Genomic DNA, 17,688 nt, shown 5'->3' on the forward strand with positions numbered 1-17,688 from the left:
GGCTCGGTTTTCCTGACATACAAGACTCCTGCTCTCCCATGCGTAGTCCCTTTATATTCAGTTCACAATTAAAGCCCCCTGTCCTCAGACTGGTGCCTCTGTGTTGGGAAATTCCTCCCCCTGGGGGAGAGGCATCAGCCTCAGCCAGTCCTTGGGTTCCCCTCCACGACCCGTGCCATGCCAGCTCCTTGACTTCTGTGCTGCCACCGTGTCTGGAGGCAGGACGTTCTGCGGTGCATTGTACAGCAGCGGGCCCCTGAGCGCACACGCTGCTCAGGAAAGCCGCCCCCACAACCCTCACGTGTGCAGCATCTGCCTTGCCAATTATTAGTAGGATGGGCCAATTTTCATCCTGGGTTGCTCTTGGGGAAAATATGCAGGCTAGGGAACTGGCCTAGATTAGAAATGGAACAGCAGAAGTTGCCAATTAACATGAGTTCCTTTTTTGTGTCCCCTGGAGAGGTTAGTCTCTAGGGAGAATTTATAAAAGGCATGATCCCAGGCCCTCTAGGAAATCCTTAGATGCCTCAAATCTCTTGGAGTTGGGACAAGTGTTTTAAAGTCACTTGGTATAACTCTCTGCCCAGTGCTTGAATCCCTTAGATGACCTCGTCTGCTTCCTCCTGAATGCATCCACGTTTGAGGAGTTCACCACCGTCCACAGTAGGGCATTCCACCTTCGGACAGTGGAGACACCCTCCTTTAGTTGAATCAAATCCATCTCCCCATAGCTTTCTCACTTTTCTCCTAGCTAATGAGTAAGCCTAGCCATCCACTCAGTCTTCATTCCCAGGAAATAGCCGCCAACTGCTCAGGAAAATGGTCCACAGGGCAAAACTGTAGGAGTTGGAAAAGCACAAGAGAAAGCCCACTATAGCAGAAAGGCTAACAGCTGGAAGAGGGGCTGGACTGTTCTCATGGCCCTGAAAGGCAGGTCAGCAGGTGGAAGGCTTGCAGCAGCCCCTGAAACTCCAGTTGAATGCACCCCAGAAAATGTGCAGAGTTCCTGTGGAATGCAGGGGCCAGAAGAGCAGAAGTTGCAGCCTTTGCTACGTAGGAGTGCACGCTCTTGCCGGGAAGATAAGCAGTGGGAGCATCTGGAGAACCCCGCGCGGCTGGTCCTTATTTGGCAGGCCGTAGACACTGGGCAGCCCAGTCTCCGTGACGGTGGGAGGGGCTGGTGCTGACCAAAGGCTTGGCTTCTCCATAGAACTTTCTACACATGCCCTTTCAAAGACCTCCAAATTTCTCAGCCTCAGGCCTGGCTCCAACCTCCTCACAGAAAGTCGAGCCAGCCCCACATCTTTGGAAGGAACCTTAGCTCAGAAACCCAGAGGGAGTCTGGGACCGTCCCCCGTTAGGTGGAAAGAACAGGGGAAAATATGAAAAAGAAAAAAACATCCCCTTCTACATTATGGAAGCAGCAAATAAGAAAACAGATTAAGGAGAACAAAGGGGGGGGGGGTGCTCATCACCATAACAACAAGCCCAACAACTCCGAAAGACGAAATTTTTGTTTTTCTTTTCACCTGTCATTGTTCTCAGTACTGTCACTCTCTGTCTCCCCTCCTGGTGAAAGACAAGTTGTGACTTTTTCACTCCCACCAACAAGCTGCCTGGCGTTTGGAACTGCAGCTGCTGTGGGATGGAGGAGAATGTGGTCCTCCGGGGGTGGGGGGGGCTCGGAAGGCCGCCTTTCCCCTCTCCCTGCCCATAGCTTGTAGCTTGCCCACGTAACATGAACATAGGTGTCTGTACTCAAGTCTGCAGTGAGATCCCTTATTGCAGAGAGACAGTGGGCCAGAGGAAGAATCAGAGCTCTGGTCCTTAAATAAAAGGGATTGTTGTCTGTGCCTTAGGTAACCCCACCATATGCCAACAGAGCGAGTCAAAGAGAGTCAGTAAGGGCAACTGAACAGAGACCGTGGCCTTGGGCCCTCTTTGAAAGAACTAAATTCAGTGCTATAAAAAAACCTAACAGCACACATAAGGGACATCAGAAAACCTTGCCTACATGTAAATTCCTCAACCACATGGGCTAAGAAAATACCGACGCCAGCCCTTCAGTCCACACCCTGTAAAACTTGCCAGATTCAGACAGCTGTGCTACAGCTAAGTCTACTTGCTGACGTAGCTGGTGATCGGACCCAGGAGCCCTGTTGGTTATGGCCTCTCCCTGACACTGGCCACTACAGAATTGTGTTGGCACTGTGCGTTCTGCAAGAGGCGGCAGTCCCAGTTCATCTGCTTCCCTCTCTGTCGGTACAGGATGTGTCCCCACACACACATACACATTGCCATCCGCATGGGCCAGAGACCTCCTTCAGAGGTGAGGGATGCTCTCCACGTCCAGGCATAATCAAGAGCTCAGCCACTGGCCTTTCCTCCCCCCGCAGTTACGTAGACTATGTCCTCTATGCCCACTTCCGTATGAATATATAGCCCTGCTTCCTGCCCAGATATACCAGAAGTAGACACTCCATCTTCTACAGCCAGGGATGCAGCTGCCCTCTTAGGCTTTTGGGGTTTTTTGAGGATAGTAACAAACAAACAAAAAGAAATGACGGCCACCACTCCCTTATCCTTGAAAGTAATCTACAACCAAGCTGAACTTGAAAAAAAAACCATGAGGAAGGACACAGAAACAGGCTTGGTGGCCGAAGAGGCGTGGTGTGCTTCAGCTTTCAAGAGGCTGGTCAGCTTGACCGGGTCCTTTCTGCCCAGCCTCTTGTGTGCCCCTCCCCTCGACCTGGTCCCCATCCACTCCCTGCGAGCAGCACGTCACTGTCCCCACTCCTCCTTTCCAAGGTGTGAGCTGATAATGCATTACCATGCCTCCCCACCGCACCCCGAGCCCTACCCACACAGAAGAATTTTCTAGAACTTCTACTAACCACAATTCCTCCAAGGACTCCAAGTACGCTCCAGAAGCCGACTTACACACCTCCTGAACAACGAACAGGGAGACATTCTGGGTGTTCCAAAAACTCATGCCAAATGGGAATTTACTTGTTCAACCAACTCTTGAACCAAGCACCGTAATCATTCTTGCACATTCCCTTTATCAGGCCATTACACCAGAGCGAGAAAAATTCTTTGAATAATCATTCCCACTGCTTCCAAAGCCAGAATATGCCTTGCCAAGTGCAACCCATATGCAAGAGCCATCTGCTTTAGCAATACGGGAAGCCACGGAAGGGGTGTGACTTAGATAATCCCACAGCTCTGCTGGACAAGGCTGCTCCCGGGGAGGGGAGGCAAGCTGCTCTTGCCAGTGCAGTCCTGAAGCTCGGCCCTGTACAATGCACCCAGCAGAACGACAGCAGAGGTCAATGACTTGGTCAAAAACAGACCCAATTCCACATGCCCAGATCTAATAGGCAGATGTCAAAGGAGTCCCCAGGGCAAGACAGTTCACCCTTTGAATGGCACGCCTACAACCCCACTTGAAAACAAAACAAAACAAAACCAAAAAAAAAACCCACACACAAAGAGAGATGTAAAAGCTATATCCTATCCAGTGCCACCAACCGACCATGGTGTGTGCCTGTACCACCTGAGGCATGCGTTTTAGTTCAAAGAGAAACTTGTTGTGACCGAGCAAAGGTGGCAGAGCCATCATGACATCTGGGATGGGTATTCTTTCAGAATTGAAAGATGTTCTCTTGCCCGTGTTGAGAATTCACTGAACAGTTCTCCTCTCTCCCTGCGCCATCACCTGCCACCATGACCACCAGTTTTATTTCATTGTTCTCACCACTTGGGAAGATGTGGTCCCTCGGTCCCCACTTTTGAACTCTACCGGAGGTGACAGGACTTAGGGATCATGACACCAGACTGATAACCTTCCTCAGGTCCCAACAATGTAAGCTTTGTCACCTTCTATTGGACATGGGTACTTGTCCCTAGACCCCTAGAAATCATGCACCCTGCTCCATGACCCTCTTCATCCAAAACCATCTTTTCCTGCAGGCAACAGATTTCTAAATGCAGCCACCCGAGTCTGCCTAGGCCCTAGGGTGTGTTTTAGCAAGCACCTCCAGCAGAAAAATGACACCAATGAAGCATAATTATTAGGACTTAATAGAGCCATTTTTCTACCTCAGTGCCTTTTTACTATTCTAAGCCCCCCAGTTTTTCCCCCTAAATTAGGACTCAGAGCAGTAAGTTAAAGGTATACATTGGTAGACCTTTATTATGCATACAATAACTGTCCTATTAAATTGAAATCAAATGCACATCTAAGGAAAAGTTCATTTTAAGTACCAACTCTCAGAAAATGCTCAGAGACATAAATAATAAGCAAGGCAAATGCGTTGCTGAGCAACAGAAGGGGTGGGGGCAGGAGCTGAGCTGGAAATGAAGGGACAGTCTTCTGAAAGAATGGGGTAAGCTCAAGGGCACAGACCCTGGGAGGAGCTGCCCTAAATCTCTGGTGGCACTTCTCGCCCCAAATCTCTGGTGGCACTTCTCGCCCCAAATCTCTGGTGGCACTTCTAGCCCCAGAAGAAGCATTAGGAGGGGGGAGGAATGTGATTATAAATTAAACATAATCAGGGATGCTTGGGAAATTGTTATACACACACACACACACACACACATATACACACATTTTTCTGGGGAATGTTTAATACTCTGTTAGCGAATAAAAAGCCTGACTATTATGAATGTTAAAGAGGGTGATGGGGTTGAGTGTATGTGTGTAAAAATGCTGTTGCTTAGATGGTCTCTAGCCTCTTGGCTCACTTTACTCTGTTCCCCTCCCCCCTTTCCCTGCTCCTCTTCCTAGGACAAGACGAGCGCTCTGAGCCTCAGCAATGTGGCGGGCGTGTTCTACATCCTGATCGGAGGACTTGGGCTAGCCATGCTGGTTGCCTTAATCGAGTTCTGCTACAAATCCCGTAGCGAGTCCAAGCGGATGAAGGTGGCATCGTCTTCCCAGGCCTTTTTCCTAACCTGTTGTGTCATACAGCTGGGTTTCCTGAGAGTCCCTTTACTAGAAAGGGTGGGAGTGACAGGAGGTTGAGGTCAGCCCAAAGGTGACAGGGAAAGAGGCAGCTATGAGGGAAGAAGGAAGGAAGACGGTAAATATAAGGCCCAAGAAAAGAACTACTTCAGCCAGAGATGGAGTGGTGAGATTATAAAGGGTAGGAGTTGACGTGGACAGGGAACACAGCATGAAGCAAGAGAGATCACTACAAAGGCAGACTCTTGCTGAGCTTGCACTAACAGAAACATAGCTCCCAATACAGGAAAGAGGGTGTCTACCCTCTGCAAAATGGATAATCTGGCCATGCTTGATGAAGTAGGTCTTCTCCCAGCTACCATCTTGTGAGACAAACTTTGGCAAAGAACATCATGCACAGAGAAGGGTATGAAATTTAACTGGACAACCCCAAACCATATAAAATATAACTGAAGGCAACTAACTGGAAGAAATATTTATGGAGGCTCTGAGAACTATCTATAAATGTAGGAAGACTTTGCAGGTGGGAAAGAAACAGACTAGTTCTGTGGGGCTTCAAAGGGTATACAGTAAGAACTACTGCCCCAAAGCTATAGTAAGCAGATGTTAATACAATAAAGGAGATCTATCTTTCTTGCAGAGTAACCCAAAAATGGGGTGGACTGTCCCCATAATTAGCAAGCACCCCACACATGGAGGCCTACAAGTCAAGGCTAAATAACTCTCGGCAAGGATATAAATTCAAGTATCTAAAGGGAGTTGGATTAAATAACCTTTAAGGCTCCTCACATTTCATCATTTAGCTTCAATAAGAAAATACGTATTTATAAAAATGGTAATCATGTGAGCAAGACATCCTAAGGAGGCAGAGAGGACTGAGGTGTAACCTGTGACATTTTGTGAAGAATGGCACAGAAAAATTAGTCAGTGAAACAACCTATGGTATGAATAGGAAGCCTATAGCAATATAGAGGAAAAAGAGATTAGAGAAGTCTTCCAGGAAGAGGCAGAAATTAAGAGGGAGGATTAGTGGGATTCAAACCATTAGAAGTAGAGAGAGGTGCCAGAACTCTGAGCTATGGACCCTAGGCTGTTACCTTGCCCTAAACAAGACTAAGAAGAGTCATGGATAGGATTTGCTCCCCTAAAAAGCACCCTAAGATGCCCATGTTACACTATTCAAGTGCTCCCAAACTCAGCAAATGCACTATTGGATTATAACCATAGTCTCCTGCCTAGCCTCTCCCTGGCTTGGGCCATCAGCTCTACACATACCTTTAGGGTCCCTCTTAGAGAAGACAGTGCTGGACATTCACTTCCCCTATTTGGAAACTGTGTCTTCAGTTCTGGCCACAGGGACTGGGAGTCGGGAGGAGGGCTTTCTGTCCTGGCTTTCAGCATCTCCCAGTCATGCTCCACCCACTCCCCCACCCCAGCCAGGCAATCTGCTCTCCTTCCACACTCTCTATCCGGCTACCCACTGCATCCTTCCACCCGTGTGCCTTTACGCAGGCTGATGCCTTTCCCTGTCTTCTGTCCATAGAGCCCATGTAAAAGCCAACTTTCCTAAGACATAATGACAGGGACAGTTAAGAGATGGTAGTGTCATGGTATCTGGCCTGGGGTCCTAGAAACACTCAATCCTACCTTTGACCAGCTCACCCACTACCTGGTCCAAGGACAAAGCACAGCAAAGCATGGTCCTTAGAACCTAAACCTAGTGTAGACCCCCAAGGAGCATGGCTAAACACAACGAGGTCCCCTAGAACCCACACAAAGCTTTCTTTGCCTATTACATCCAAAATAGAAGCCTAAAGACTCTCCTAACTTACCCTCCAAAGTGAAGAAAAGCCACTCGAGAGGCAAAGAGGGGAACAGGAGCATAGCGAGGTATACTGCAACCTTTACAACTCTCTAAAACCCTCCGCATGGCCCAGAACCCAAACCGCTGGCCCGGGACTGCCTGGCTCCCAGCACAGCAGTGCCTTCTCACTGCTCCCCAGGACACAGAGCACTGTGAGGGTCTAAAGCAGTGGTCCCCAACCCCTGGGCCGTGGACCTGTACTGGTCCGTGGGCCATTTGGTACCGATCTGCAGAGAAAGAATAAATAACTTACATTATTTCCGTTTTATTTATATTTAAGTCTGAACAATGTTTTATTTTTTTTTTTTTTTTTTTTTTTCATTTTTCTGAAGCTGGAAACAGGGAGAGACAGTCAGACAGACTCCCGCATGCGCCCGACCGGGATCCACCCGGCACGCCCACCAGGGGCGATGCTCTGCCCACCAGGGGGCGATGCTCTGCCCATCCTGGGCGTCGCCATGTTGCGACCAGAGCCACTCTAGCGCCTGGGGCAGAGGCCACAGAGCCATCCCCAGCGCCCGGGCCATCTTTGCTCCAATGGAGCCTTGGCTGCGGGAGGGGAAGAGAGAGACAGAGAGGAAGGCGCGGCGGAGGGGTGGAGAAGCAAATGGGCGCTTCTCCTGTGTGCCCTGGCCGGGAATCGAACCCGGGTCCTCCGCACGCTAGGCCGACGCTCTACCACTGAGCCAACCGGCCAGGGCTGTTTTATTTTTTTTTTAATGACCAGATTCCCTCTGTTACATCTGTCTAAGACTCTCTCTTGACGCTTGTCTCGGTCATGTGATACATTTATCTGTCCCACCCTAAAGGCCGGTCCATGAAAATATTTTCTGACATTAAACCGGTCCGTGGCCCAAAAAAGGTTGGGGACCACTGGTCTAAAGCATAGGCTCTGGAGCCCAGATGTCTGAGCATAATCCCACTTGTTCTGGTTGTTAACTGTGTCATCTCGGACAAGTTTCAATAGCTGTCAGATCCTCATTTTCTTGAAAATGGAGCTGGTGGTAGTACATATCTCATAAAATTTTTGTGAAGATTATATGAAACGAAAAAAGATATAAAGAGCTTGGCAAAATGTCTGGTCCACAGTAAGCCCTCAGTAATAACAATGCTAACTAGAATTTATAATAATACTATTTCTTATTATTATTAGCAGGCCCGACTTATTATTTATTGTCCTTACTTACGTGTCTAAGTTTTCTTGAGCTATATACATTGCAAGTTTCTCAAAGTAAGCAGCTGTGTCTGGTTTTCCCTTGGACATCCCACACGCATAGGGCAAGTATTAGTAAAATTAATATGGGGTTCTAGCTAGAGGAAAAGATTTCTTGAGGGTAAGGGATGGCATAAAAAGATGCCACTGTTAGGTTAAGCAAATACAACCATGAAAACCACTCGGCCTGGTAGCACAAACATTTTCCAAGGTGGTTTGGGCCACAATATTTGTACGCATAATATCTGTGAGACCAGGTACCCACCAAGCAGGAAGCCTCTTGGACTTCCAGATGGGATTACCTGTGGGATTACCATGCTCCACTAATCAGGGTCAGTGCCAGGCAGTGGTACCCAGTTGACTAACGACTGGGATCCTCTTAAAACTGGACCGTGTTGACCTGCACCACTGAAGTTACAATCTTCAGGTTAGGACAAGAATCCTTAAAAATGGCCACTGAGTCATGCTATAACTTCTTGGAGTCATTCTTCTTCTTTTCTTCGCCAAGACGTTGAATTTCTCAGAGTCCAACATCAGAATCTCTTGGAATCATTAATCCAAGGTCTTCAACCACAATCATTAATCCAAGGTCTTCCACCACAATCATCTACCTTTAGTTCCATTTGTTGGCATGATTTCTACAGAACTCACTGAGGCTCCTAATAGAAATCTTAACCTCCCGGTTGCAGAAAAGATACTTCTCCTCCCTTTATTAACCAACCTAGCCCTTAATTTTCAAAGTTCCATCAATTCCTCTCTCCTTTAAAGGAGATAAGTGGAACACATTCCGCTTGCCTCTCAGACTCTCCAGCCATGCAGTTCTTCATATTATTCTGCACTCTGCCTTCTCCAGAGGCACTTAGCTCTTTTCAGAAGTGCAGTCCCCAAGCTCACCCAGAGGCCCATGTTGACATGTCAAGGGCTTTTGGCAACAGCCTTCTCTATTGTCTCTTTCTTTGATCATTGTTTCTGGCCAACTCTTAAGGCCTTGAGCTACGAAACCTCGTTCAGGGTCCGCTTTCCATTTCCCAACAGTATTCAAGGAGCCTCTCCACACTCCAGATGGAAATGTGAAGGAGAAGAGGAAAAGGAGGCAGAAAAGAGAAGGAGAGAGAGAGAGAAAAACGAAAGGGAAGACATCTTTTTAGTAACTTCCCTGCTCAAAGTGCTATACATGTTTTCATTCATCCTGTAGCATGTTGTGTTTGCAGCCCTACAATTGAAGAAATAGGGGTTCAGAGAAGCTAAGTAGCTTGTCCTAAGAAGGTCACACAAGCTAGGAGCTGGAGGAACAGGAATCAGACCACCAACATAGCTTCTACGAAGTCTAGGTTTGGGTACCGGCCAAGCCACTTCTTAATTACTCTCTTCTCCCCGGCCACATGGCTGCAGATAATTCTCAGCACCTATTGTGCGTCCCCTCAAGTCCCAGCCACATTGTACAGAAAATAATATGCAAGCCCTTGTCCTTAGGTTTTACTGACCTAGGCGTTGAGGCCGCCAGTGGGATGTAACCCTCTGCTTGTGCATTGTTGAACTCCTTTCCCCTTTGATGTCACATGAGCAGGACACAGAGTAAGTGTGACAGGGAAAATGGGAAGGGACCTGCCAGAGTATCTTTCACAGATTTACTGAGCCCACTGGATGTCAGGCATCGCTCAGCCCTGGGGATAGAGTCAGGAACAACACAGACCGGGGTCTGCTCTCAGGACACTGAGAGTTTGATGGAGAAGAAAGAGAATAAACAAATCCTTACACATGTTCAGTGAGTGTTATGAAGAGAAATGCCCAGCGCTGTCAAATCGTGATCAGGAATGAGGACTGGGGCAGGTCGGAAAGGCTTGGCTGAGAAAGGGATGTCTAACGGGTTTGACGTATAAAAGAAATTAACCAGGGGAAATGAACTTGCTGGCAAAGGAGGCACAAGTGTCAGAGACCCAAAGACCAGAATTCTTGCCCAGAAATCAGAAGAAGGCCAGGGAGATAGGAAAACTGAGGGAAGAGGAAAACGTGAGAATTGGGGACTCTGATGCAACCAGAACATTTGTGTATAATTTAAATTGTCCTTTAGTAGCAAAAATATATACTCTAAGACAAACTCCAAATAAAGTAAAGTCTCAGGTCCTCCATCTCCTCCCTATGCCTAGAAAAACAGACCAGAACCTGAGTTCTTAGCTGATGTGAAGGACAACCAGGGCCTTTATTATTCAGCGCCTTGCTCCCAAAGGAAAATAATCCCGTCTCTCCAAACCCCAGAAAGCTACTGACCTTTCATAATTGCATGTGGCAGTCAAACACAGGCCATGTTTAAGCCTCAGCAATTGAGGCTTTGCATGTTTCCGTGGAAATAATGAGCAGCTGAGAGACTTGATAGTGTGTGTGTGTGTGTGTGTGTGTGTGTGTGTGTGTGTGTGTGTGTGTGTGTGTTGGGGGGGTGCGTCCACCCCAGCGAGCAGTGGCTCTCGGCACACGTGCCAGGATGAGGTCATTACTGAATTACTGAGGCGTGAGCTTTTATTAGGGCGTCTTATGACGTGCAGAGGCCGGGCAGACTTTTCTTAGAAAAGCAAACAAGCCACTGAGAAGTCAGGATGAGATCACTGTTAGGGCAATAAAACGAATCTCTGAAGACCCAAATTTGGACGTTTCACTCACCCTTTTCTCCCCGAGTATCAATTTCAAAATAACTCTAAGGAAGAAATTTAAGAATGGCTGGCTGGTAAGTCAAAACTGGACAAGGGAGAATGACATTTCCCAGAGGAAATGGCATCCATGTATGACAGCTTAGCTACAGGGCGTAGGAAGAACCACAGTTAAAAGGCACTAGACCCCAGTACTGTTAGCTTCAGCAAGTCCTCAGTTTCTCTGTAAGTGAAGACAATAAACTAGATCAGTGTATTTCAAACTTGCTTATATCATATATTAGAATCACCTGGGGAGGTCTTAAAACTCATGCTGTCCAGGCTACGCACCATGCCTATCAAGTTAGCATCCTTGAGACTAGGTCTCAGGTTTCAGTCTTTTGTTTGTTTGTTTGTTTGTTTGTTTCCAAAACTCCTCAAGTGATTCCAATGTGCAGCCAAGTTTGAGAATTAGCGATCTGGTCATGTTTAGCATTTATTTCTCTCAACTCCAAAGTTTCTGACTCTGTTCATTTCTTCTCCTGAAATCCCATAAATGTAGTAGAAAGAAGACAGTAACCAAGTAATACCTACTACCCAGAGGTATATGAAGTCACTGACCTCCGAGAAGCCCTCAGCTTCCTTAGAAACCAGTTCTCAATGACAACCTTGGGGATTCCGGCTCCATGCCAGGCTAAGTTCTCTCACACTTTGATAAGACAGTGATGAACTGTATCATCTCACTTTGCCTTTAAGATAAATCCCACAAGTACCACCCACTTCAATGGCATATTATAGGAATGTGTGAAACCTTTTGAGAAACAAAGCCCAAGGTCATCCAGTGTGAACTTTAAATTTTTTAATTAAAGGGATGTGGCAGAGAAAAATCATAGAAGATAAGACATTTCAAGCTAATCTGTAGAAGGTTCCATGTGTTTCAGACACATACAAAGTTATTTTCCTTTCAACATTTTTAGGTGAGAATAAGTAACCATTATTCACTCGTGTTTTCATTTCACATTTCCCCCATAGAGCATTACAGTGGTGTTCACTTGGCCTTGACTTAGAAGAATGCAATCCAGGTCCAAGCTGGGGGACAACCAAGGCAGAATGTAAATGTCAGCTCTGGGGGTTGGAGGAGAAGACAGCACCAGTGTGGGTGGAGCATCATACAGGGCAAATTTGTCTGAATCACTGATTTTTTAAAAAAAATAACATCAAAAACCATTGCCAGAATTGCCAGCAGTAAGAGGATACTCCCATCAAAGTTTCACAAAAAGAACAAAAATTGGATCAAAATTGCCCTGTTTATCTCTGTCTGGCCATATAGGTAGACACTCCTCTCTGGTCACTAAACTATGCAAAGGAGAAAGCCATAGAATTTTTAAGAAGAATCCTAGGTGGTTGGGTTTTCTTAGACAAATTCAAGAATTCAGTTGAGCACTTAGCTATAAGCTGGACACTCTGGGAGATAGTTAAGGAACGAGAAGACATGCCCCCCCCCCCCGATAGTTAGCTGCCTTAAAGAAGATGAAACGTACCTTCTGGAAGCAGACCCAGTACAAGAGAACGTCTGATGTGTGAGCACTGAGGTGAGGGGGCCAGCACTTGCTGGCGCAGTCTAGGATGGCTTCAAAGAAGTGAGAATAGAATGCACCTTGAAGGTTTGGTCTTAGAGGAAGAAACCTCTCAACTCGCAGACATTGCTTCTCCTTTGTGCTAATTCCAACCAAGAAACCAAGCCCCACCTCAGAAGTTCTATGAGGATCTCTCTTAATGGGAAGTTCCGTGACAGGAAGAGATCAGGGTTTGGATTTCATGTCATAAAGTTTCTTTCGCCAATGGGACTCAGAAGAGAACCTTCCTCTTGTCTAGTAGGTGATGGTTCTAATCCCATAGTGTGTTCTTGAACACTCCACCTAACTCACCTGATCCTGGGGTGATTGTTGGGAGTCCTTTTCCTAGAATCCCAACCTTCTGGAAATCACAAGTTTATTAGCATCCATCTGAACTTTCAACCTAGAGGTACAATTATACATGCTGATGGGAAGCATTTGACAGATAATGATCTTTGCAATGTATTCACATTTTCTTTAGCACATGCCCCTTTCCAACTACATTTTGCCTGTTATATTATTCAGATAAGTCCTACCTTGCCTCAACACATGCTCCTAGTGGTAGAATAGCATTTTCCCTGAAGTAAATCAGAGGTAGTTTATAATTTTAACTCAACAGTAACATGCCCTTAATTTTTAACATTTCAATTAATATTTCACAAAGTGGCACCACTTTTGCTTTAAAAAAGGCCTCTAGGTACATAGATAAACACATTTTACAAACAGAGATTTTAAAGAGTCACACAACTAGTTGGTGTCAGAACCAGAACTAAAATCCAAGTTTCCTAAATCCCATTTCCAGACTTTTCCACTTGGCTCACATTGCTACATTATTATCAATACAATGAAGAAAAACCACCTTTAGAAAACACAGACTATAAGAACCAGAGAGGATCTTAGAGATTACCCAGTCCAGCAAACCTAATGAAACAGACAGTGTGAGCTCCAGAAAGATCAGACTTGTCCAGAGCCATGCAACAGTGTTGTGAGTTCATGGGAAGTCTAAACTAGCAGGACGGATTAGAAAAGTAGTTGGATGGGGAAAAGAATAGGGGTGACATTTTAAGGTCAGTGTTGACTTGTTCTCCTTGCCAATCATTGCCAAGGACCCGGGGAAGAACCCCATGGTCCTCCTGAAAAGGGTTTCTGTTTGATCCCACAGCAATCCATCAACGAAGCCATACGGACATCGACACTCCCCCGAAACAGCGGGGCAGGAGCCAGTGGTGGCGGCAGTGGAGAGAATGGCCGAGTGGTCAGCCACGACTTCCCCAAGTCCATGCAATCGATTCCCTGCATGAGCCACAGTTCAGGGATGCCCTTGGGAGCCACAGGATTATAACCGGAGCCGATGGAGACCCCCTTGGGGAGCAGGCTCGAGCTCCCCCAGCCCCATCCCAAGCCCTTCAGTGCCAAAAACAACACAATGAATCGCCTCTGCCACCAACCACCATGACCACAAGGAGGATGATTCAACAGATTTTCCTGAAGAATTGACAACCATTCTGCTATCCCTTTTCCTTTCTGGATGTTCTTTGGCCCTTTTCCGTTGCTAAGTAAGGACGATAAGTAATATTGCGCTGCAATAAGGGGAAGTAACCCTGTCTAACAGAGCCTGGGTCTCTGACAACGGAGCTCACCAGAACACTAATGAGGAAACTGGACTGTTTTCTTTTAATTCGGTTGTTAATGTGTCTTAGTGTGTGCAATTTTTTTTCTTACTAATATTCATGGTTTGCAGGTTCTGTTGGGCCCCTCCCTTCCTTTACTTCTTATTCCCAACTCCCTACCCATACCTCTTCAGTTTTCAGATTGGAGATTCAAGATTTGTTCCACCTTAAAAGCAAGCAAAAGGGAAAAAGAAACCTTCAAACTAATTCGCCCTGGGAGCTCTCCACATTACCCTGCACTCTGCGGCGCCAAGCCCGGGATGGAGACGGAGGTTGGAGGTTGTGGAAGAAGTGAGCACTGCCTAAGCACTGATTTAGCTGAGAATGCGCGTGAAAAGCAACTCAGACCAAGGGTGGCGGAGAGGGCAAAGGCAGGTGTGCACTCAGAGGAGAACTCATGAAGTTATTGCTAGAAGCTCAGATAAAGCTTCCTTTAATGTGTAAGAGTCATCTCATAGGCCTTAGGTGGAATGGTATAGTTCTTCACAGAGTCAACCTCAGCCCTGAGAAGTGTGTCCTTCTGACTACGCTCAAGGCCAAAGGCACTCTGGTGGCTGAAGGGCGGTTAGCCTCCTGAACCGAATAGAGACTTGGGAACAGCTGACAGCCAGGAAACTAGCACCTATGATTCTCGCTTCTCATTTGCTTAACGTCTGAGCAGGAGCCCCGTTGGCGAATAGACTCTCTCTTTCTCTTCAGAGCCTCTGATGAGGGGGAAATGCTATGCAAGCTAAGTGCAAAAAAAAAAAAAAAAAAAAGGTAATGAAAGCATTTTGGGAAAGGAAGCTTCATCAAAGCCCACAGCCAATGGAACCCTCCACAATGTGTCCTCTCTTAGGTCTGAGAGGTTGAGTATGAAGCTTAGGGTTTTTGCTGACTCAAGAGAACTTGGGTTTTTATGTCCATAAAAAGGTGTTCTTTTAGCATGTGGTCAGATAACATCCTGTCATCTTTAGAAAGTAAAACACTCCAGGCAGAATTTTTTGAAGGAAAGGGTGATGGATTAAACTGATAATGACATTGGGGTCCTTAAGACCCCTGACCCCAACTTTTAAGCCAAGGCGGCAGTCCCTCCCTCTGGCTGAAATAGAATGGAGGTGTTATATTCCAGTGCCCAGAATCAGTACCCCCACGATGGTGACCACAATGCCGCACTAAAGCGAGACTGGAAGGGTGACAGGGCTCGCAGAGGGAAGCGGGCTGGCTGCAGCTTGGCTTGGGAGGGTGCAGGTCCTGGCACATGGCTCTCCTGGAGATCCCAACCCTTCATTCTTGGTGCAGCGGGCCTCCGGCTCTCCAGCAGCCACTCCCCTAGGTGCATGACTCAGCGTGTGCCATGTGTCATCAGCTTGTATTGACAACCGTATTCTGGCTTGTCCCCTTACCCCCTACTTCAATCCAGTCTTCTCTGCTAGGGGTTATCATTAGCAATTGACAAACTGAAGGTTGTGGAGCCTGCCTATGAGCGGGCACGGCATGACTGGTCTCATCTGTGGATTCCCTCAGGGGACGCCCATCATCTCTATGTCCCTCCCGTTCTTCTTTCATCAGCCATAGCAAAGAACCGTCCCCAAATCAAACTCTTTGCCCTTGCAGCTCCAGTGTTGTTGTTCAGTCTCTCACGTGTCAATGTGGGCGTGGTACATGAAGCAGGGCCCTCAAGACGGATTAGCACTTTCCACTACTGCCAGTGATGTCCTCCCTGGCCCCTGTCCTCTCACCAGATTTTTCTCAGCCCTTAGCCTACCACTGCAGAATCTGGTATGACCAGCCATTAGGGAATACGTATTTCAGAGGAGGTGGAAATAACCCTCGACCATCAACATGCTTCAAAGACCTTTTGCCTTTGGCCTGGTAGGATGTCTCTCCATCTACTGAGCTCACCAGTAACATGATCTAATAGGGAGAGGCTGTCTGCGCTAGAAAGAGGGTCTATGCTCTGTGGGGGTCCAAGACTCCAGTGGAAGGTGTTTTGCATCAATGGAGGAGTGACGGGAAAACAAAAGCGAGAAAAAAAAGTTAACTTGTATTATGTATTTTTACTACACTTTTCTTAAAAATAGAGCAATGGGAAAACTCTGAAAGAGATTGACATTTTTCTCAACAGGAATCCATACTTAACAGTTCTAGCTTTCATTAAATTTTGCTCTTTGGTACCTGGGCCTTTTATTTAACATCTATATTTGTTTTAACTCTCTTGGCAGATGTGTGAAAGGATTTTTTGCTTGATCAAACACTAAGTAGTTTTTTTTGGTTTCTGGTTTCTTTTTTTTTTTTTCCAAGTAGCTAGGTTTTTTTTTTTTTCTTTTGGTATTTGCATAAAGTGAAAATATCACCGAGAATTAAATCACTGTGGATCCATTATCTACTTTTCACATTTGTCCATTCCATTTTTGTGCCATTTCTGAAGCCAGAGCTCTAGGAGCTATGTGATTTTCTTACTGCTGAGCCTAAGTCCAGCACATTTTTTTTATGGTGGCCACTACACATAACTCACAAACAGATCTCAAAGAAGTCATTTCACCTGAACCAGATCATTGTGAGTTATTCATCCAAATAGGATAAGAACAAAAAACGACAAAGAGTGGTATTTGGCTTTCAAGGGCTTTGTTTCAATTGCATAAGGAGCCACGTGCAATGGTCACCACCTCTAGGGAACTGGTTGGCTCTCAGGGAATGTCTCCCAAACATCCCCCAGACTGGAGTCCAGCTGTATCTGTGATGTGCACAGAGTCACAATGAAAACCAAATCTAGACCAGACTTCTAAGTAGATAAAACCTTGGTCCTCCAACCACATGACCATCACCAGTCTTGCCTGAAAGCTTTTCTTTTTTACTCAAGAAAGAGGGGCTTTCTGTAGAGGATCTGACATTTGTGGACACTTGAGATACTGACGCTTAAGAACTGACACTTCGAGAGTTTTCTTTCCCAAGGAACTGTGCATATGAACAGGGGTCAGGGATTTAAAATAAACTAAGAAAGCTCTAACAGTGGCATTTGGGGCGATATCTGCCAGGGAGAAAAAGGTTGGGGGAAGGGAAAGGAACTAGCAGACTTGTGTGAAGCTCCAGGTACTGTCCACACCCACCGGCAGTCACCTGGGCATCTAGGGTAACACTGAAGGCAGGTACACTTAGCAGCAGCTGACAAGAGGAGAAAACTGATCTTTGCCACCTTATTATCAAATACCTAGTTGGGATGATGATCATAGTGGCTAGAAGAGCACTTCCTGAGCATTTGCTACGTTAGGCACACTTAATACCTTTTATATGATGACAACGGCCCTCTAAGGTAGGGTCTTTCAAATGAGAAACTCAGGTTTAAAGAGATAGCATTAACTAGCTTAAAGTCCTGAGACAAAGCCGGGACTTGAACTGGGTCTGCTCGAATCCAAAGCCTTTATATTACCCACCTCTCTGTTAACCAAGACATGATGCATGGTGGTCAGGAAAACAACAGGCAAACAGTTCTCCATCTTCCTTTTATGCCAAGGTAACTGAAAATGGTTAAAGCTACCCTTGTCACACCTTTGGGAAAGTCGGCCTGTCCTGTTGGGGCTTGAGAGATCGCTAATTCAGACAGAACTACAAAAAGGGGAGAAGAGGACAAAGAGTCTCTTTAGCCCCTTTAAAATGGATCCAGGCAATTTTCTCTGAACATATGTACCCTGATTTATCAATGTCACCCCATTAAAATTAATAATAAAAAAAATGGATCCAGGCAAGGAGGCAGCAAGG

The 17,688-nt window shown here is 46.4% G+C and overlaps 1 protein-coding gene across 2 annotated transcripts in view; it reads left to right on the forward strand.

Moving 5' to 3' along the window:
- GRIA1 (glutamate ionotropic receptor AMPA type subunit 1) overlaps nucleotides 1–16,103 on the forward strand; it is a 315,490-nt gene extending 299,387 nt beyond the window's left edge. For both annotated transcript variants that reach the window (XM_066342228.1, XM_066342227.1), the window contains exons 15-16: nucleotides 4,790–4,924; nucleotides 13,422–16,103. In XM_066342228.1, coding sequence (XP_066198325.1) covers nucleotides 4,790–4,924; nucleotides 13,422–13,622 — 336 coding nt within the window. In that variant the 3' untranslated portion in view covers nucleotides 13,623–16,103. The remainder of the gene's footprint in view (nucleotides 1–4,789; nucleotides 4,925–13,421) is intronic.
- Nucleotides 16,104–17,688: the final 1,585 nt, after the last annotated feature.

This window comes from Saccopteryx leptura, chromosome 6 (assembly GCF_036850995.1).
Source record: "Saccopteryx leptura isolate mSacLep1 chromosome 6, mSacLep1_pri_phased_curated, whole genome shotgun sequence".
Taxonomy (NCBI): Eukaryota; Metazoa; Chordata; class Mammalia; order Chiroptera; family Emballonuridae; genus Saccopteryx; species Saccopteryx leptura.